Genomic DNA, 22,124 nt, shown 5'->3' on the forward strand with positions numbered 1-22,124 from the left:
CCATTATATTACAGATGCATTACAAACATTAATCTTACCTCACCGGAACAGTGAATGTGAGTAATTTGGTAGGAGTTCACGCAGTCCTAAGTGAAGGAAACTGCAAGCTAAAGATTGTTTTTGTATTAATCACTAAGCTCATTTGCCAATGCGCAGACGTGCGCAAAACGACAGCACTACGCGAAGTCATACGGCGCATAGTATTGACGCTTGTCCCTGCACCGTGTGATCAGACGCATTAAATCCTCATGCAGTTCGATACGCAGCCGGAGATTTTTTCAAAACGTCCCTGCTTCCCTCCGCTGCTCTGACCTCATCGCTGTGCTTGAGCGGCGGAACTCCGTGGATGGCGCGGTAGTGGTTGTGCCACTTGAGGCTGTCTTGCCGGAACTCCTTGTCACTGAGAGGCTTGGTGGGGGCCTTGCGGTCGCTGATGAGCCTGCTCGTGGCCTGTTGGTCGCTGGGCGCCTCCTCGATGGTGACCCTGGTCTTGTCCTTTCTGCCGCCCAGGAAGCCGAAGAGGCCCTTCTTGGGCTTGTCCTGGACGCGTGGTACACCATCGTCGGTGACCACGTCCTCGGTCACTTCCTCAGTGCCGTCTGCGTGCTGCTTGATGGTGCGCGTCACCACGGTCCTCTTCACATGGTGGCCCGTCGGAAACTGGTCGCTCGGGTAGCCCGAAGTCTCCGAGACTTGGATGATGCGCTGCGTCGTCCTGGTCGACGTGGTAACCACGCCCTGGTGACACAAAGACACAGGACCACTGTGACTAATGACCGTACACAGCAAAAATGGTGGACGCGCCCACTTGATCCCTCCTTTAGAACTTAATCTATGAAGTCACTGGGTGAGACTGATCTGCAGGAGTGTGCACTTTTGCATAAGAAGAGTAGAGCGTGTGGACTCCGCTTTGACGATGGACGGTGCCTCGGCGCAAGACAAACTGCTACGTGGCGAAGCTTGCTAAGGCTCAGGAAAGGGTGTCAATACTGCCTGCAAGTTTGCAAGTCGAAGCAGACCAGTGGACCAAATATCGCATGAACATTTCAGATTTGATCAACTGTGCACAGAGAAACGATATAATCTCCTTTTCTAGAATTTAGCCAATATACCTAAAGTCACGTTGAATTAGGATTATTCGCTGACGGAAAGAATTTACAGAGCTCTTGGCTGGAACTGTGAAGTTCCCTTCTTCGACTGTACGGCTGAATACGCTCAGCATTGTTGAGCAAAGAGCTCCTGGTTGCCTGTAACTGCCAATAAGCCAAGCAGTTCAAAACTCCCACGCATATTGCATTGATGTACTTGCACAAGACGGGAAAAATGTCAAAAATAATCAGCGGAATTAAACTCCGCTCATGCTTTCACACTGGTTAGTAAAATAAATATTACTAAAAAAAGTAGTTGAGGAAGAATGGAGACACTGAATAGCAGTCACTCACTCCATCTACACGGGTCACTGTTTGCTGGAATGACTGGTTGCCAGAAGACATCTCTGCGCATAAGAAAGAACAAACGTTGAATAAGTCATTGTCAAAGAGAAATCACGCATTACGCTTGCACTGAACGCTTCACACTTATTCTGTCACCGTCTGCCGTTGCCAGTAAGTTCACGCGTTTGACACTCATGCGTGATAATTGCCATTATAGAAGGCGTACAGAATGCCAAGACGTCCTCCTGTTACGTAAGAAAGGTAAACTCACGCGCTGAACTGTGGGTCGCGTACTCACTTGTGATCGAGGAAGTGTGCGTTTCTTGCCTGCGCAAAGCGTTATAGCCGACTGTTTCCTCGCGGATACCGCTGTCGAATGGCTCGCGGGCTTTATACTCCCGGGGTCCATTTAAGGCTCCGCTTTATGGCTTCCTTATCAGCAGGTTAAGGCCGCATTCGGATCCCGATATTGCTTCAGTGCGTCAGCCGTTGCGATCACACGCAGAAATATCAGCACCACGAGAAGGCGATACCAAAAATGCAACCCATAGTGCAACTCCATTGTCTTTCTTTCCCTTGGTATCTTGCTCCTGGCCAAAAACAGTCAGCGCCTGCGCACTGAGCGTGGTGCGTTTGCTCGGCTCTCTGTTTACTTTTGAGTGGCGTGGCACTCCGCCTCTGCGCCATACCCGGAAGCATTCGCTTCCGGCGACAGTGGCTGCGTCGGGAAGTTTGCCGCGAAGCCTCGAACGTTGTGCGCGTTAACTGCCTTCTGGCGAACTCTCAAAATGGGGCCAGCCTATCAATCACTCGCCCTATGCCATATACGCGAGCGAGCCTCCAAGGACGGTCATGCCGCGCCATCAGATATACGTACAGTCATCCACAGACGGCTCGGATGTCGAGCGCTCTAGACAGGTCTGTGGACGACTGTATGCACAAGTCGAGCGGCTGGCGGCGTGAGATGCTTACTTTAATACAGCGCAATGATCTTCCTTCCAAGTAACGAAGTTAATAGTTTGCATACCGGTCGGAATAATAAAGCATTGCTGTTCGAATTCTGTTCCTTTGTTAGTGTGCTAGCACTTATAGTGGGCATTCCCCGCATTTAGCCGTTGTGTGTTTATTTGCCTGAAGCCGGTTGAAGCCGGTAGACAGCTCGTTCTCTCTGTTATCATGCGATTTTCACGTCTGATGAAATATGCGAAGTGTTCTCGCGCCTTTCCTTCGCATGCTAAGAGTTAAGAATATATCGGCGTGAATCGCTTACGCGTTACAGAAGTCGCATGCCAGAAGCGTGCGAGGAGTGGTGCATAGACCAGGGGGAAGATAATATAACGATTCAGTTTCAGTTATATTCGTTTGCCTTTTAACCTCTCGCCACGCCCACGCTGCCACCAAAATCTGTGTATGGCGGTCGGTGAAGCGCAGAACAGAATCAATGGAGAAGAATCGTTATACTATACACCGACCCAGAAATTAAAATCACGTGTGGTCAGCGTCGTCATCGCATGCAATATACACAGCGCTGCCAAAAACAGTGTCCTGGCTGCATCATAACTTAAAACGCAGTTACGTAGTGCGCGATCGGAGTATTTTTGTCCATGTCATTGACTTACAGCGAAAGCTGTTATATGGAGCCAATCCAGGTTGAGGCTTCACCGCCAGCCGTATTCACAGCTAACAACGCAGCGCCAGCGCTGCTCACGCGCTCGTGGCCGTTTCTTCTTCTTTGCGGCTTAGAGCGGGGATCGCACGGGACTATGCTTTTAATGGCTCGTTTGCCTGCAGAGAATTGGTGTTGGAGAAGGGGGAGGGAAGGGTTGAAGCAAGGGCACGTTGCTAGGATGAGCGCACCTTGCTTGCCCGTGGCCGCTTGGTCTTCTTTGCGGTTCAGGGCGGAGGTCGCGCGGGGGTACTCATAAATAATGCTGCGCATTTGGACACCTTACATGCTTACACTGAATGCGGACGTGGCTGAGGTCTTAGTTAACTCCGTGGTGGAGCTCCTGAGATATACGACACCGAAGCCCACGCATTACGAATTTGGCTGAGAGTTGGGATGGAACATTGTACGAGAGTTAATTCACAAATCACAAGATAGCTCTTCGTCACTTAGAAGAACGTGACTCGAAAGGGAGATACGCTTCAATTCAAGCATTAAAAAAGACATGAACAATAAATAAACCACCACGAAATTATGTAGAATGCCTGAATAAAATATATTGAATTCTTCACTTGGTAACTTGGCGTGAAAAAAAATCTACATTTAATAGTGAGACCCCCGCCCCCACAGCTGCAATATAATATTAGCGTATTATCTTTATTATCTTATTATCGTTATTATCTTATTATCGTTATTATCTTTTGAGGTCCCGCTGAGTTTAGCACATTACAAAGCAGAGCGTAAACACTAGGCAGTTTTTTTGTGATTCCTTTGGTCAGCATTGCGGTTCATCGAGGTGATCTCATTATTTAATTTTAGGGCTATTCTGTCATGCAACGCAGTTGGCACTTTACAAATATGAAAAAATAATATTTCACCGTAAGCCATAAATTTGAGATCTGCGTTCGTTCACGCGCTTGAGAAGCCGACTCAACTCAGGGTTAGCGCCGCTACTGAACTCCAGCTTAGCTCGCCTCGGGTGTTAGTGAGCCTCTACACTGGGTTCCCGCAAATTCAGAGCCTCGTTATTAAAATAAAAAACAGACCATTCTTAAAATTGACCACAAATATTACGCTTTGCTTGACTGGTTGTCATACTGTGCAGTTCGACCCTATCAGCTGTAACCACATATCATTTACGTATGTGTGTGGCGTCGTACGGGGCCCGTATAAGCGTAATACGCCACGCATACCTGACTGCCGCGCTTCAGTGTAAGTGTGGAGCAAGGCTGTGACGAGCGGTGTCTATTTCCTGCAGCCGCGTCAGGTTGCGATTACGACGTCACGGGGGACATGACCGCTAGAGCTATATACGGCAGAAGATAAATATCCTACATCACACCTGCAATATGGGTGTTCACTCACGTTAGAGCCCATAATCTTATCAGCCAATGGGCCCTTCATGAAGGGGTTGCCTCGCCGCGAGAAATATGAAACGGCGATGGCGCAAAGTAAGAAAGAAGAAATTGAATGCTGTGCATTGGAAGCAAGGCTGTGCACAAAGGAGGTGGGGAAAATGGAAGCAACCTCGGGCAGAAAATTGAGAGATGATACCAGTGACAGCCACGTGCAGCAGTACAGCTTTTTTTCTAGCAATATTGCTTTAGTAGATTTAGTGCTGTCCATTTTCGTTTGTTGTTTTTTTGCCACAGCGATGCTGTTTGTGATTAGACGCGAGTTTAAATGAAAGCAAGTTTTTTTGTGACCTAAGATATGTAATGAAGAAGAAATGTTCTTTTAAACACTGGACAGTTAAGATCCCGCTCGCAGGTACTAATGATGCCACATCTACTAATCGCTAAATGCGTAAGGTGTGAAGGCCTCAAGAGCAACTCAAGAGACCACGCCAGCTTACATGCTTAAACTGGCTACAACTTGCCTTTCCTACAGCGACCCCTACTCCTGCTGGGTGTGGCGGGAGAACCACACTCGCCTACTTAAAGGCTGACACAACTAGCGGACGCGAGATTCTGCGGCCAAATGCTCAAGTTTCACTGCGCTCCTTTCTAGGTGAGTAACTCCTAATTTGTTACAAGCCTGAACTTTGTTGTCATTCGCCGCAGATCCCAGTGAATCTTGTTTGTCGTGTATTGCTGAAATGGGTGTCGAATTGAACACGTACCGCATCCGCATTGCGTCTGTATATCTACTGTAACTATCTATTGTAGCATCTATTGTAACGATATATCTATCGTATAAATACTCAGGTTTCAAAAATAATTTTGAGTTTCTCCTGGCATTTTTTCCTGTTATCTATTCTATGGGTACCATGTAAGTGCGATTTTTGCTTATGTTCATGTAGTGTCAATGTTGTTTTGTTGTATTTACCCCCTATGCAATGCCCGAAAGGGACGTTAAGGTAAATAAATGAAAGAAAAAAAATGAAAACTGAAAGCACTGAAGCAGCTGTGCTAAGAAACAGGAATATTTCGCTCCGTATGCTTCTGGCCCTGGGAAATTTCATGAAATGTTGAGCGCCTAGCTCCCACACAGGAAAAAAAAAGGCAGATTTGAGTTGTGCGCTTCACCGAAATTCAGACCGAAAAGCTAAACAAAAACGGCGCGTGGCTTCGCCTCTCGACGCCACGCGTTTCAGCCAAAAGGTTACCCGTTTACTCGTGGATTTAAAATATATATATATATATATATATATATATATATATATATATATATATATATATATATATATATATATATATATATATATATATATATATATATATATATATATATATATATATATATATATATATATATTGTTACTCACGCCTGCGTTGAATGCGTCATTTTGTTGTTTACAAAGAAATGAGGCGAAAAAAATGTTCATGCACAAAATAACGCGAAATGTATATTCAAGGGGCTGCGTCGCGATGTAAATGGCATCTCGCATGCTGTAGTTGTCGGTACGAACAGAATAGGATATTTTGCGGGTGGTTGTCACTGACACTTTGTTCTTCACTTAAATACAGTCGAGACATGAGGAATGAGTGTTATTGCCTGGACATTCTTCTGATGCTGAGCGCCATATCTGACCAGATTTTCTTTCACATGCAAAGTACGCAACAGAAAAGGCTTTCGCTGTCGCAACAGTAAAGTAACTTGCTACGGGCTTACCTCCTTCGTTACATGGCTTTGCGCAATATTGCTCCAGATCTTTAAATACTAGTTTTGAGAAGCGCTCCTACTTTCATTGCCCGGTGATATCTAATTAAGAGGCCATATTCTTTAATGCTTTTATGTTGAGAAAGGGTTCTTTTTTTATTGCGTCACGACACCCTTCGTCTTTTCTCTCTGATCCATGGGCTAACGCGAAGGAAGACAGTGAAACTTGATCTGGTTTCACATACACGACGATCCTTCAGACAATACAGATCTAATGCACAAAAACTACACCCCTGGTGTGAATGTCAACTTTGAAGATGCACTAAAGGATGAAGGGGAGATTCAGCGCTGGCACAACACCTCGGTGCATATCAATAATTAACAGGTAAACGCTCGACAACAATTAACAACCACCGGGCATGTGCTTGCGGCGCGAGATGGGGAGCACAATGTACGGATATTAAACCGTTCTAGGGGATTCACATGACAAGTAAGAGAACGCAATACAAAATTAACAGTGGGGAGGGGGAAGGGGAGAGAGAGCCTCAGTCCGCTAGCCAACGTTTCGACGAGAGGACTCCGTCTTCGTCTGAACGAAGGCAAGACCCAGGCGAAGACAAGTCCTTGTGTCGAAACGTTGGCTAGTGGACTGAGGCTCCCCTGCCGCCCACTCTTCGATTGTTGCAAGGAATCCCCTCTCCCTGCCTTCTCTCTACCGCGACAAGTAAGGGGTTAGAGATATCTATTACCAATGTTCTTCCAAATACGCCCCATTATGGAATCAAGGACGCGTAGCTATGCAAGCTAAGTGACCCTTCAATCTGACAAACGCTGGGAACCAGACCCGCTTTATCGTTTGCTAGCCTCCGAGCAAATGGCCGCAGCCAGATCCGACTCGGTGCGATACGCCCCCCCCCCCCCCCCCCCCCTCCCCCTACCTATCTAAAAACATGCTCGTTTACGCCAGTGATTTCATAATGTTTCCGCCTCCCAACCATATCAGAATTCTGCCAAAGACCTGTAAGTTCAGCATGTCGCCATACGTCTGGGGCACAAAGAGGTTGCACTGGCCGCGGGAGTTGCACTGGATGTCTCAACTCTCTTTCAAAAACTGTTTAATGTGGATTTATCGTACACAATGTAGTCTTCAACTTCGTAGTACCAACATATGCCTAAACATCGCTGTGTGTGTGTGTGTGTGTGTGTGTGTGTGTGTGTGCGTGCGTGCGTGCGTGCGTGCGTGCGTGCGTGCGTGCGTGCGTGTGTGTGTGTGTGTGTGTGTGTGTGTGTGTGTGTGTGTGTGTGTGTGTGTGTGTGTGTGTGCGTGTGTGCGTGTGTGCGTGCGTGCGTGCGTGCGTGTGTGTGTGTGTGTGTGTGTGTGTGTGTGTGTGTGTGTGTGTGTGTGTGTGTGTGCGCGTGTGTGTGTGTGCGTGCGTGCGCGTGTGCGTGTGTGTGTGTGTGTGTGTGTGTGCGCGCGCGCATGACCGACAATTATTTCTGTATTAATGTGATGGGCATGGGCTTTGGAATATACAAATAAACTGCGCACCAATGGAACAAATTGTCTAAATCATATATGCCTCATGTAGTTATTGAGGTTTTGCTCTCTATGGAAATCCTCGCCATGCTGTTACTCGCGTTTTATGTAGACGCGGCCATATAGATGCATATCTGCAGCGTCAGACCGGAGTGCACAGTCCAGTACTTACATTCCTCTCTTCACAGCAGAAAGAGAGTCGTTTTGAGGCATGCTCCACAAAAACAGACAGAGTAGCCTAAAATTTCGGTAATATTCGAAGTTTCAATGAATTCGTTAACATGGTAATAGATGCGAATAATTATTTTATTCAAGACTTTCAGAATAAGGCGTTGATAGACCGACCGCGGTATAAACAGCAATGATACTTCGGTAAAATCGTTCGTATTATTGACCCCACAACAGAAAACGGTATTTTCGCGGATATAATCAGAAAAAAAAAAGTAATCGTCCTGAAATTTTTATGCATTCTTTAGCATGGCGCAGAACCTAAGGTAGTGTTTTATTCAACATTCTTGAAATAAAGTCAATCAGTTTATCAACAACCAACAATGATAATTTTGCAATACCAATCGAATGCCTAGCATACCGCCTTTGGCTAGGACTTGCTCTTAGCTTGCTGTACTCTAGACGTTTCCGCTCTCGCCGTCTATCGAATTGTGGTATCAGCGAATTATTCAGAAAACTCAGCGTGTCACGAACACACGAAAAATTGAACTCGTGCAAAAAAAAAAATGAAACATGTTAAAATGAGGTGAGGTCTCTTAAGCAGACCCTCGAATGAGGAGTTTGAGATTGAGTGACGTCAGCAAGATTGACTTGACGATGAAGTGAGGTCGTCGGTTCTGAGGTGAATTTTCCACTTCTGTCGCAGTGACAGGAAAATATAAAAGTGTCAAGCACGCCCCAACGAAACGTTGTTCCGGCTACCTTCTGGTGGTAAAGACTGCACATACACGTTTTCGCCACCGACGAGTTCCGCTCGGGTAAAACGCCTGAAAACAGTCCGAGGATCAGCAGCTTCCTTTGTCTGCACTGATAGGTGTGCTAAACTTAGTCTCGGGGTACATACCTGCCACTCGCTGCATTGTGACCGTCTTACAGCGGTTGCTTCCGTGTTGGCTGCTTCACCCCGCCGACGGCTTCTTCTCGTGTGCTGAGCCCTCGTCACCAGAGCTATACGAAAGGAACCGCGTCATCTTCCGCTCTGCGGTCCAAGTGCGCGCCTACACTGTCTGGGAAGTTCCAGTTTGGTTCCTCGTTCTCAGCGAGGCATACTAATAAGCTGAGCACCAGCTGGTCGGCACAGCGCACCGGTCAAGCTGGCTTACAGATGATCCGAGAGATAATCCACCTGAGCTCTTACCGATGCGGCTCTTATTAGAATTCTTACGTCATTGGGACCAGTTGAAGATTCAAAAGAACTCCTGGAAGGACTCCAAGCGCGGCAATTGTTTCCCAACGAAGAGGCCGTTTTATTTCACGGTCGCTGCGAGATGCACGTACGCGGAGCACAATGCTGTGCCGCCCTGGAAATGTCGCAAGCCATCGCAACGTGCTGCCGCGCTTCGTGTCACGCGCTCTCACGTGACCGACCATCATTCGCGCTGGCTTGCAGCGCTCAAGGTCGTTGGGCTGCGAAGTCCCCAATCTACTGTTAAGCGACGGAGTGGCATGAACGTCAGCGCAGAACTAAGCGGTGAGCTTCAACCGGAAGCATAAAACGAAAAAAAAACGACTGAAAGCATAAAATGATTGCAGTGGAACCGTGCCGTTTCTGAGATCTACCTGTCATCCTTTGGTAAAAGAATTTTCAGCGGAATATAGCCATCCAGCTTTCACGCAGATCAGTATGTCTTTAAATTTTCTTTCAGCGTATCCCATCAACAGATTAAAGGGTTGCCAGTCCAAATGAAGGAAAACATGCCTCACTGAGCCGAACAGAAGATAATTGGAAACCAGAAGCGTCCTTCTGTTGGCTGGTGCCTCCATAAACGCGCAAGTCTGCCGAAAATATGTCTAATAACTTGGTGTCGAACTAAGTTCAACAGCAGCTCCTAAAATTCGAGTTAGCCATGAAATGAACCATAGTCTTTCATACTAATAACTTGTGGTATGAAACTCTATGAAATGGACACACACAACTGAATTGGGCTACAGAATCAGAGCGCTGCATTGCACTTTCCTTGCGTTATGCACCAGTCTTTATTATAGAGCATTCCCGCACAGTGGGCACAAGAATGGTGGAACAAAAAGTTGCCACCCCCCCCCCTCCCCCTCCCTCGGTCCCTCTCATTCGCGGAGCTAGCAATTTTGTGTCGAAAAAAAAACACTAGCCCCACTTTTTTGTTGCTGCGAATAAACCTAACAAATGCACGAGGCATAGGGCACCCCATCTCCCCGCCCTTCCCCTTTAATAGCACCTTCCGCGCCTGATAACTGCATACAGCTAATGCTGCATACACTTGCGCCAATGCATATCCGGCTCGCACTTAACAGCAATAATGAAATATTAGCAACACCTCAGCGCTTTTCCGGCCGTGACGACTCAGTGAGTCGACTAATGAAATGTGTGCCACGGGACATGGGACTTCCGATTGCGCAACAAAGCGCCGCATGCATTGTGCGCTTCTTCAAGGACTGAGAGCGGCTTACGTGCCTTGGCAGCTAAAAGGGGCGACGATTTCCCAGCAGCTCGTCTTCTCGCGTGTCCCAGCGAGCGGTCGTCGTCGGCCGGGGAGGGAAGGCGTGCTTCCGCGATGTTCGGGCGCTGCGCGCGGTCTCGAGTCTCGGCGGTGTTCCGCGGCGGCAGATGTTTTTCAAGTGCGCAACGTCGTCACGTGGCCGGCCTGGACGACCCCTCGACACAAAGCTTTTGTGCCCCGGTGGCCATCAGATTGACGGCACGTAGTGTCAACTCCGCTTTGTATGGCGTCCCTATAGGCGTCTGTGTAGCCAGCGCTGCCGCGGGGCCACCGCGAGACTTGAGCCGACAAGCGCGGACTCTCTATCTAAATTTTCCAGCGTTTTTTTCGCTGCAAAGTTCTGAAGAAGCGTAGACGCTAAGGATGTGACAGTTGTCTTCAACAAGACGTGGGAAAGGCTATCCTCATTTTGAACCCGAAGTTGGCCCACTTGCTCAGTGCAATCCTCCTAACAGGTTTCGCTTTTGTTCCTTCTTTACTTTGTGTTTTTTTAGTTTGTTTGTTTCTTTTTGCGTTCATTCGTTCGTTTCCTTGCTTTGTAGCGCATAGAAATATTGGGTTAACGTATGCATCGAACAGCGAAGATGGTGCGTAGGCAAAAGTTTACGCACCAAACGAGTCTGCGAAACGCGGATTGTACAAACGCTGAATGCAAAGATATAAAACAAAATGCTCTATATTCCTTATAGCTCGAAGCCCTCATAGGCGGATCACAACAGGCATACGCTGCCAAGAAGAGTTCATACAATATACGTCGGCTGTTTGCGGGTACTGCCATGACAGCGGCTACATCCATCGCGTAAGTTATTCCGTACAAAGGCGGACATGCTATAGGCTGCACTGGTCTCGAAGTGTGGGCAGCTGTTCAAGGACAAAACTCAACAGGGATCGCCGCTGAAAGAATGCCGCAAATGCGTATTGCTGCTCAGTTGGAAACTCCACAGCACAAAAAGACAGAAAAGAGAAGAAGGCGCTGCTTCTCCATCCCTACACGATTATAATAATAATAATTGTTTTTTGGGGGGGAAAGGAAATGGCGCAGTATCTGTCTCAGATATCGTTGGACACCTGAACCGCGCCGTGAGGGAAGGGATAAGTGAGGGAGTGAAAGAAGAAAGGAAGAATGAGGTGCCGTAGTGGAGGGCTCCGGAATAATTTCGACCACCTGGGGATCTTTAACGTGCACTGACATCGCACAGCACACGGGCGCCTTAGCGTTTTTCCTCCATAAAAACGCAGCGAAATGCGCTCGGGGCTATGGCATAGTAGGTATTTTTTTTCTGCTGGGAACCATGCATCGCGACAGAAAATTTCGGAATGTTTCAGAAAAATTCGTCTTCATGTGCGGCCTCACATTTGGCGCGGTTTCCGGACGATGCTCGCTTCAGTTAGGCGGGAATTGATGGGAGCTGAAAGCATTTGGCGGCAAAAAAAAAAAAAAACTGGAAAAAAACACATCGCAACCATCGGTTGATTTCAGCTCTGCAGTTCTCTTTGCAATCTCGTAGCGGCAATCGGACGAGGAATGTAAAACATAAGAACGCTGCTGGAAGCGTGCCCAGCTGATTCGGTTGCACGACAAGTTTATCCCGTCATAGAGCCTGCGATATGCGAGTGCTGTTCAATGGGTTTGTCCGTCCCGGCTGTCATCTTTCCCAAGAGCATGACACCTTTCGCTAGTGTTCTCACCACCGGCGACGCATTTTCGCCACCGGTGGACTCTCTATACATGCCGTCGTAGGATAATGAGGGTGGCTGTTTCGCTTAGCCCAGCTTACTACGGTCCGCTCATACAGCGCCGCCGGAAGTCAGTCTGTTTTCCGACGTGAAGGAACATTTGAAGGGTACGCGATTTGCATTCGACCACCGATACAGTGTGTCGTTTAGTAATGTCAAGCCTCGTCTTTCGCCTTTCAGACTAGTGGGCCGGTGGCGGAAGGGCGCCATCACTTGTGGGAACTACATTAGAATATTCCAGACTTTATCTGAACGCAGCGTCTTTCAATTCCTTCAATTAAAAAAAAAGTGCTTCAGCTCGGAAGGACTCGTATAAAGAGCCACATTCCGTCACATTAAAGCTACCGTCTCGTTCGATCTCCACCGCGGGGGAATGTGACGCAGTACGTCTTCCGCCGTTTAACAGAGCTGCTCGTGATAAAAGCTCACGCTTCGAGCGCGCGGTTTGCCCCGACAGTTTCTCTTCCAATTGAGGCGTCAATCCGCGAGTTCTGGCCGCGTGCCTTCCGCGCGCTTTGGGCGACAGCGCAGGCACGCGCCGCAACAACGGCGGCCACCTGTCAGGCGCGGGCTTGGCGGCCGGCGTCGGCGAAAGAGAGGCACGCGCTCGGAGAAGAGCCTCGCCAGCCTTTCGAGCGCACCCCCTCCCCCCCCCCCCCCCCTCCCCGCCCCTTATCCACTATGGCACAATCCGAGCTCAACTAGTTCAGCATGCGCCGCACACATACTGCTCAGAGGCGGCAGAGGGCAGTCTTCCAGTGGTACAATTTCCGTAGCGTCTCGTCTTGGACGACACTTGAATTTTTAACAAGACTAGTCGCGTCGCCTCGGTGTCCATGGCACTTCAGCAGCTGCTGCCCATGAGTTTGCACTTGCGTTCACCGGCGGTGGAGGTCGCATATTGGCGAGCGTCTAACGAGAAAACGACACTGTACTGCAATCTTGGTGAATGTTACCTTTTATACGATAGCGCTGCACATAGGTCTCTTGACTATATGCCCCACCATACAACAGTAAAAGACTACCTGGGATAAACATTAATGAAAGGCCCTCCAACGCAGACAGCCTAATTGCTCGGTTGTGGCTTGGACATGTAAGCATACATTAACGTTTCTTTGAGTTTTCTGCAAGTCCACAAAGCGACCCTACTGTGAGGCTTAGCGGTTCAGCCACGCATGGTTCGACAAAAGAGCCCAAAAGCGACTATCCTGAATACAGAACTCAACTGCGATGTCGTTTTGATACATACGACATTCAAATTAACTCTTGTAAAAGGATGAATTAGCTTCAATATAGGCGCGGTTCTAACATATGAAATGGTCCTTGCGAATCTGGCCCCTTGCTTGGAAGCTATCATGCTTGTTACGCACAAGGAAGAGGCTTACTGAACAGTTTGGATCCCGCACTGACACTTACCGAGCCACATTACTCCTCGGTACTGCCACAGTGTAACAATACTCCTCATATCTGCTTCGCAGGCGCCATCTCTTGCTGCTGGAGGAACGCAAGGCTCTAACCATTCATATCAACTGCCGATGCTTCTTGGCGTGATGGGCAAGGCACCAAACGCCTCTACATGCGAGGACTTCTGTGTTTTCGTAGTTTATTTTTGGGAAATATCACACGGTGTTTGTTTCAGAGCCAGCTTTTTCGAGAAATTAATTCGGACTTTATGGAAGTTTTCATGGTGCTATGCACAATATTCGGAGTTTGGTTATATATATATCCACTCGCAAGCTTCAAGCAACAGTCTTCTCGTACAGAAATATGCAATGCCTTTAAAGGAGCTGTAACAAACCACAAGTGGCAACACAATTGCGTGGTTCTTTACGACTGCAGCTGTAATATATACAAGCGTGTTCTTCAATATTTACGCCCACAATCGCAACACGTTCCTTTCAGTCCAGGCACGAAACAGTGAAACTCCTTCTCGGTGTTCACACTGGTTACAATAATAGCCAGCAGATTCAGTGCCCGACGTGAAAGGGCGGGCCAGCCTAGGACATACATCCGTTAAAACGGTGCCGGTAGAGCGATTTCCCACGCACCGTATAAGAACTGGATACTCCAAGAACTCTGGGTCACGACGCGGAACAGCGTCATTTTCTTGCAGAATAAGAGCAAACAATGGCTTATATACCTAGAATGTTGGAGATAAATTCCGCCCTTGCGTTCATATTTATGATTTTTCACACAGTACCCCAATGATTCGCGGCATACTGCAGTTCGATTGTGATTCGCTTGGTGTAGAGCCTTTCGTTTTGGGGTAAAACCCGTTTTCACGCGACTCTTGCGCCATGAGCTGATTTCTGAAAATTCGAATAAACCCGCTTCTACCTGGAAATGCGCTTTCAAGAAAACAAAGCTTGCGAGAGCACCAAGCTAAAGGCACCACATGGGGACTAGCAGACAGAGCGGTGTTAAGTAATCACTGTTTACTTTAATGTTATTTCAACGCTCGTTACGCATGGCTATAGGCTCAATATGAAGATAAGTTCGCGAAGAAGCGCGAGGCCATACAACGGGTACTGTACGGGCGTCTCAGCACAGTTGTATGAGCCCTAACCACGGTAACGACGCTCCAAGGCTGTTAGAGAGAGTGAGAGAGGAAGAAGAAAGGGAGAAACGTTCTCCATGACTGCTGCGCGCTTAAAATATTTTTGTTGAATTTGAGGCAACATCTGATTTGGTGAAGAGTTTCTTGACGCAACCCAAGGGGTCCCGCAACAGGGACGGTGGACTCCCCAGCATTGCTCCAGAGGGGGCAGCGCCCCCCCCCCCCCCCCAGTCTCCAGCTGCTTGCACTAATACCAGACTTCTGACAAACACTTCAATTCTAGGACGTTATTATTGCAAATTACTGTGGGGTTGAGCTAGTTGGCTTCGTAGCCAGTAGTAAAGCATTTCGTATCAGTAACCTAAACCAATCATGTCCCAACAGAAGTCGTTGACTAGCTGACCCCTTTCCGTGAGCAGAACTGAAAAAGACTAGACGCAAGCTTTTTAAATGCAGCCGATGACTCCTCGTTTGTATACACTTATGTTTCAAGTTTTATATGCGTTAACAAATACATCTTTGAACAGCGCTAAATAAGATAAAATATCAACAAGACAGATAAAATTGAATATGCAAGACATGGAATAAATAAATAGAAAAACATACTCGAAGTAAAAAAAAAACTTATGAAGCTTTTTCTTAACCTTATTTGTACCAAAATTTGAACGAGAAACACCAGACCCATATTGTTACTCCCCAAATTCTGAAGAAAAAAAAGTAAACCCGAAAATAGGCAATATTCTAAGCACGTCGTCTCGCAGCAGGCCTTTCTGCCTTTCAATTCGTCTCATTACTTTTCACAGCAATCCTGATAAAAAGAAAGTGATCTGTGATAACGACGCTTAAGCAGCACCCGTTGTTTTTCAGACGGCATTCTGAGTGAAAAATAAGAGCAGGAACTAGATTCTAAATCCACGAACCAGAGAATCGGCAGCGCTGTGCCGTCAACCTCGAGAAGTATGCAGCGTTGAACCATCCACATCGCCCACAGGACGGGACATATGCACCTTACAAATGCTTAAGAGTCGCCTGACGTCCCCTCTTTCTGTTTCTATTTTTTGTGCGTACATTTAAGGACTGCATTCGGAAAGCGCACAGGACATCAGTTCATTTTCTCTGTGCGCATTCCCCCCAGCAATCGTTCGTGAGAAATCCCGTTAACGGAAATGACTGGCCAGTCTAAAACCAAATATCAGCGCTTAGGCAGTAGCTGTCTGCCAGAAACTAACTCCCATACGTGTGGCGTTACTGACACCTGTCTTGAAGGAAGCCGAACATCATCCCATATCTCACTCGCGAATTTCAAATCTCACCTCCCCAGCCTGGCTTTCGACTGCCCCCCGCTATGTCTCGATTCTCATAGAATCCGCTCTGTTACGCTAGCAGGGCATCGGTTATCTGTTATCCGCACTGCATGTCCCGTCCAACTCCGCTTTACAGCGCTAGCTGTTAAGGCGAAGGAGGTTCCAGGCCTATCCGTAGTAGTAGTCGCTGTCAACACGAAGCCTCCGCACATACGCAGGACGGGCCGCAGGCGCAAGCGAGAGGAGGAAGCCTCAAGAGGAGCGTATGTGTGGACAGCCCGTCCACGTATGCAGATGGTGAGTCCGCCGCACGCGCCGAGGACCAACGAGTCAGCATCCTACGCATGCGCTGTAATCAGTCACCGCGGTATCACAAAGCCGATAGCGTCAACGTAACAAATCAGTCGCCTTGCTGGAGATACGCGGACGCATCCAATACGGAACGTCGTACCCTTAGCGCTACACGTATGCGGGAGCGCAGAGCCACAAACGTGCCGCGGGTCGAAAAGAGCGCTCTCGTGCTGCTGCCCGCAAATACGCTGCGCGACAAGCTGCACGACGTGCTTACGCGTTTATCCCGCCATAAAGCACTCGTTGTAACCCTCCCAAAACAAAAACGCAGTCGTCACCCATGCGTGGCAGCAACGTTCGAGGCAAATGCAACAGTTGCAAAAGCACAATGTGGGCCAGAAAGTGCTGGTCATCCGCATAAACACTGGTTTAATCGCCATTTAATTTCCTCCTCTTGACGCCCGGCTGCTGACCCGAAAGGCGCGGGTTCGATACTGGCCGTGGTGGTCGAATTTCGATGGAGGCGAAATACTAGAGGCCCGTGTACTGTGCGATGTCAGTGCACGTTAAAGAACCCCAGTGGGTCGAAATTTCCGGAGCCCTCCACTACGGCGTCCCTCATAGCCTGAGTAGCTTTGAGGCATTAAACCACCCCCGTAAACCCATAAACCCGTAAATTTCCTCCTCTTTATTTACGCTAGAATTTAACCTGCTGCGATCTGTTTTCTAACCCGCGCTGCCTTTTTCCCCCCTTTTAAGTCACCCCTATCAATTTTCTCCTTGGCTCCCCTCTTACAGCAAGCTCTCTCATTTGCTCTTGGTAATCTTCTTGGTGGGAACAGCCGAAAAAAACCAAAACGCAGACACAGAAAGGAACACACAGAACGTAGACGAGGCTGACTGTCAACTAAAACTCACTGTCAAATTAAAACTGACTGTCAACTAAAACCAAGAAGAATGAACCAACTACCTCAGTTTTCTACTCTTGGTAACCTCTCTCAAGAGGTCAGTAATGCAAGGATCATTAAACTCTTGAATCTATTTATTTGCAAATTAACCCTCTGAGTGCTCTTCGTAATGCCCTTCGTAAGTAGATAGCAATTGAGAGATTTTGTCTCCCTCTCTGACACCCTTTCTAATTGGCACTGTTCTACTGCTCCTGTGGATAACTACGATAGTTGCGCAGTACCTGCAGATTGCTTCCTAGCATATTTACATAGGCTTCCTGTACGCCCTGATTACAAAATCTCTGCACAACCGGTGATATTTCAACTTAATGAACTGCCTCAGATGCCACCCTATCCCGGTTCAAGCGGGATAGGGTGGCCGTGGCTAGCGCAGACAGGGCAGATTAGAGAACAGTGGGAGAAGCATTTATCCTGCAGCAGACGCATCTCGGCTAACGTCAACGGCAACGGCCACAATGATCATCATCTCATTCCAGGCGCATAACCAGGACTTTTTTTAGGGAGGGGCCCGAGGTAATTTCTTCTGGCTGGCGGGTGGAGGGGCAGCTGACTAAGCACAGCAGAGAGAACAGGGTGGGGAGGATGCTGAACTTGATTTCGGGGAGAGACCCCCCCCCTTGGACACATGCCTGTCTTATTCGCAACAACATGGTAGTAACATTGTTTAGCGCTTTAGCGGCTGCCTTACGCCCATCGTTTTATTCTAACATACCGCGCAGAAAAATGAGCGGTGATCATGTGAATCGACCTACTCTCTCGTTAGTCCTCGTTCGCTTGGCCTTTTGGATGTGAAGCGTCCTCGCCTTTCTTGCTCGCCTGGGAGCGTCCATGGTTGCACCTTTCGTGTTTCTATCTCCTCCACCCCCAATTTGGCTCAATTGTCTTGCGTTTCGTGCGGTGTTCTGTAAGAGAAAGAGGGCTACACCCTTTGAACGGTGAGCTCCCGCTAGCGCCTCCGCTTTCGTCAGCGCTTTCGTGCGGCGCCATTGTTTTAGGTTGCGAGGCAGAGAGTATCATCGACCCCTTTTAGCCAGTTGTCGCGAATTCTAGACATAACATGGAACTGGAGCATCGTACGCTCAGACGTCGCGGGTGGACTTTGTGCTCTGAGAGCTGGCATACAGCCAGGGTAGATAAAAGGGTGCCAGCGGTGCTTGCTTGAATTGTGAACCACTAGCGACCTAGACTGCGAGGATACAGCCAGGGTAGATAAAAGGGTGCCAGCGGTGCTTGCTTGAATTGTGAACCACTAGCGACCTAGACTGCGAGGATACAGCCAGGGTAGATAAAAGGGTGCCAGCGGTGCTTGCTTGAATTGTGAACCACTAGCGACCTAGACTGCGAGGATACAGCCAGGGTAGATAAAAGGGTGCCAGCGGTGCTTGCTTGAATTGTGAACCACTAGCGACCTAGACTGCGAGGATTAGCCGATCTCCTTTTGCCGCAGCGTTCAAAAGTCACCTGCGCGTAAACAAGAAGTACAGCTTCTTTATCTTAGTTTTCGCACCAACTGAAATACTGAGCGGCACTGCTCGTGAACACGGGTAATGAAAACGCCTTAAAACAAACGTGTTTCTTTTTTTCAGCTTGCGATCTGCTGTTCATTTTCCTTATTTAAAATTTCGATCAGGGCTAGTTGGTTCATTGCCGAAGGTAACGGATGGAAAATAGCTCAATTAAACGAAGAGAACAAAGGCACACACAAAGCAGGTCAGGCGCAGGTTGTGTGTGCCTTTGTTCTCTTTTTAACTTAGCTGTGTTTAGTCTGTTAATATCAGTATTTGTCTGCAAATCCCTTTTTAGGATAACAATTTTGTTAAAAGCACCTTTTTTCGCTTCTTTAGCAAAATAACTGGCAGATGCCGGAACAATTAAATTTCCTTTGCACGCGGTATGGCAAATTCTGGTTAGAAGAGGCTAACGTCTGCAGGAGTCGCACCGAAGGTTTGCACAGTGGCGTCGCTGTCATAGTTCAGCGCACGAAATTCGGTGCGATCGTTTCTTTGCCATGTTTTTTTTTCTATTTTCACTGCGACGACAAGCGCTGATCATCGTTATCGTTAAGCGTGCGTGTATCCCTGGTCACTCAATTTACGCCATGTTATCAGGGATGAGCGAGTAGTGCTTTTCCAAAACCGAATCGAATGCGAATAGAATATTTGCGAGATTATTCGCTACTTGTGCGAATATTCGTATAAAACGAATATATTCGAAACAGCGACGCGACAGCGGCGACGCACAAGTAAAGAAGTCAAAGCTTGAAGCGGTTGAAAAACTAACCCTTATCTCCACTAGCGAAACGGAACACGAAACCAGTGTATTAACTCCGCGCCCATGATGCCATGCGCATAAGAAAATTACCTTTTGGTACAGATTACGACACTGAACAAACTAGCGTGAAATCTGTGTTGACGAGAGTGACAAGTGTTTGAGCCATGGCCTCTGATATCGATCAGGCGTGTATACAGGAATTGCTAAGCCTAGCTGAACCTAGTCTCGTCGTCGAGCCTCGAAGGCCGTATGTATGATAAATATGAACGCGGCCACATGAACAGGGCCTGGTCGCTGCGCTGAACCGGCCCTTCCGCGAAGACAGCTCGCGGCAGCATGTTGTGGGGCGTCGGAGTGGGCCTTATATTTGAAACGGTATTCGGGGAAAAAAAGTACGGCGTGCCCTATTCGAACTTCGTGCGAACTATACAAAAATTAGTCGAAAACTTGACAACGGATTCAATTCGTTCCGAATAATTTTCAATACGCACTATTTCATTCGTTTATGCAATCAAATAGAAGGATATTCGATTCTCTATTCGAAAATTCCCAATGTTCGCACCGCCCTAGATTGTATACCACAAAAACTAATTAACTATAGTTAGAAAAAGAACGTTGACAATAACGGGGCGTTCATAAAAGAGCTAAGCACTATACTAAGCACTCAGGGCTTCCATCTTTAGAATACAATTACTGCAGTGGGACAAAAATAAATACAGATAAATGTCCCCGTCTGTGCCATCAAGTATATTGCACTTGGTTTTTTATCACAGAAGCGAATAGGAGGCTACTATTCCGTCTCTCCCCTTTAAAATAATACACGACTCGAGAAGCGGTACCACTTCTTGTTCGTCGCCGCCATTTTGTACGTCCCTTTTCCGAGTCAAATCAAGAACCTCAATTCGGCTTTCCATTCTCCTCAGTTAACGCATATTTTAGGAGTTTCCGCATGACGATGAAACGCCATTATGGCCTGCAGCAAGTGGAGTCAGCTGAAGGGTGTAGCGGCCTGAGCGGAAACCCTTCCCGCTGTGCTACGCGGTCACCTTGAGATTTATCTGTGGCTGCAGGACGCGTTTACATCCGCCCGTAGTAAATGCGATATCGGTCGTCGCTGCGCAGACTGCAGCACGCGCAGTACTAACCCCGTATCAGCGATTCGCATATGCTTTGGCTCGCCGTCTTGGAATTTTTCGCACTGCGTTGTACCACGCTTAAAGGACAGGCTGATAATAATAATAATAATTGGTTTTGGGGGAAAAGGAAATGGCGCAGTATCTGTCTCATATATCGTTGGACACCTGAACCGCGCCGTAAGGGAAGGGATAAAAGAGGGAGTGAAAGAAGAAAGGAAGAAGAGGTGCCGTAGTGGAGGGCTGCGGAATAATTTCGACCACCTGGGGATCTTTAACGTGCACTGACATCACACAGCACACGGGCGCCTTAGCGTTTTTCCTGACAGGCTGCGCCGCGGAGAAAATGCAAGTGTTTCAACAAAGGCGCAGCGCAGAAGGCTCCGCGCATAAACAGCGCTACGATGGCGCAGCCTGGACTCCACAGTGAGGGCGCTGGGGCGTAGCTTCCATTTGGGTGCCAACAAGCGGGCGAGCAGAGCCATTTGTTGAAGAGAGCCGGTTTCGCAATGGGGAGTCGGGTAACAATTATCGGAATGCCATTGATTGGACTAAACTATAAATGTGATTTCATAAATTTCAATATATGCGCCGCACTGCAGCAAACGAGATGCGTTTATAGTGATTTCGTGGCTGCATGCGTTTCCAGTAGACCAAAAGTGAGAGGTACAGTTTTAGAAGACAGAGGGCAGGAGGAATATGCCTAACGTTCGTCAACGGCGGGACGGCATGGTTAAGCGCTATGCTCGAATGCACTTCCAGCGCACACCACTTCAATTCTCCCTTCGACTCGAGCCTGCAGTTTTGCCCCGTGTATGGAATATTGGACGAAAATTCACGCCGTAAGGATTTCACACTGATGCGCCCGGTGAGATGCGCACGGTCGACAAGTTGGGAAAAACTAATAGCTTTTAAACAGCCATTGGGCTTCTCTATAATGTCAGTGCAGTATACAGGTGGCGTTGGCCCGGACCTGCACGGGTTCCGTGAACCGTGGCAGGGCGCTGTCCTCGGGTAGCCCATTAGGGCGTGACGGGCGGCGGGATGCGTAGTTGACAGGTTTGGTGACCCTCTCGACTCCCGACGCGACAACCTAAATACAGGAAGGCCACCCGCTGCTGACAACACGCTCATCCGCATAAGTGCCTCGCGTGTGGGCAGATTTTTGTTCGTAAATTTCGCCTTCTTATTTTACTCACTCCCGTGGATTGAGCGAGGATGCCTGTTGCTGCATCTTGACGTTTCACTGTAAGCGCAGGAAACAGCTGCGGTGTGAAACAGACAGCAAGGACATGCAAATAAACATCATTGTTTGTTTCTTGTCATAGCAACTGTTACGCTTTCAGTTGTCCTCAGTAAAAATTTGAATATCCTTATTCGAAATGAAAACGTCACAATTGTTTCATTTAGCAAGCAGCAA

General features: G+C 48.0%; 1 protein-coding gene across 4 annotated transcripts in view; it reads right to left on the bottom strand.

The window, feature by feature from the left end:
* Nucleotides 1-22,124, bottom strand: part of LOC144114106 (Golgi-associated plant pathogenesis-related protein 1-like) — a 31,219-nt gene that overhangs the window by 3,849 nt on the left and 5,246 nt on the right. The window contains exons 1-3 of one of the 4 annotated variants that reach the window (XM_077647591.1): nucleotides 10,398-10,560; nucleotides 1,443-1,495; nucleotides 313-738 (exon numbers count right to left, since the gene is read on the bottom strand). In XM_077647591.1, the coding sequence (XP_077503717.1) occupies nucleotides 313-738; nucleotides 1,443-1,493 (477 nt within the window). In that variant the 5' untranslated portion in view covers nucleotides 1,494-1,495; nucleotides 10,398-10,560. Of the gene's footprint in view, nucleotides 1-312; nucleotides 739-1,442; nucleotides 1,496-1,731; nucleotides 1,871-8,810; nucleotides 10,561-22,124 lie in introns of those variants that run through there. The other 3 variants (XM_077647589.1, XM_077647590.1, XM_077647588.1) reach the window with 3 other exon arrangements.

Source organism: Amblyomma americanum, chromosome 1 (genome assembly GCF_052857255.1).
Source record: "Amblyomma americanum isolate KBUSLIRL-KWMA chromosome 1, ASM5285725v1, whole genome shotgun sequence".
Classification (NCBI taxonomy): Eukaryota; Metazoa; Arthropoda; class Arachnida; order Ixodida; family Ixodidae; genus Amblyomma; species Amblyomma americanum.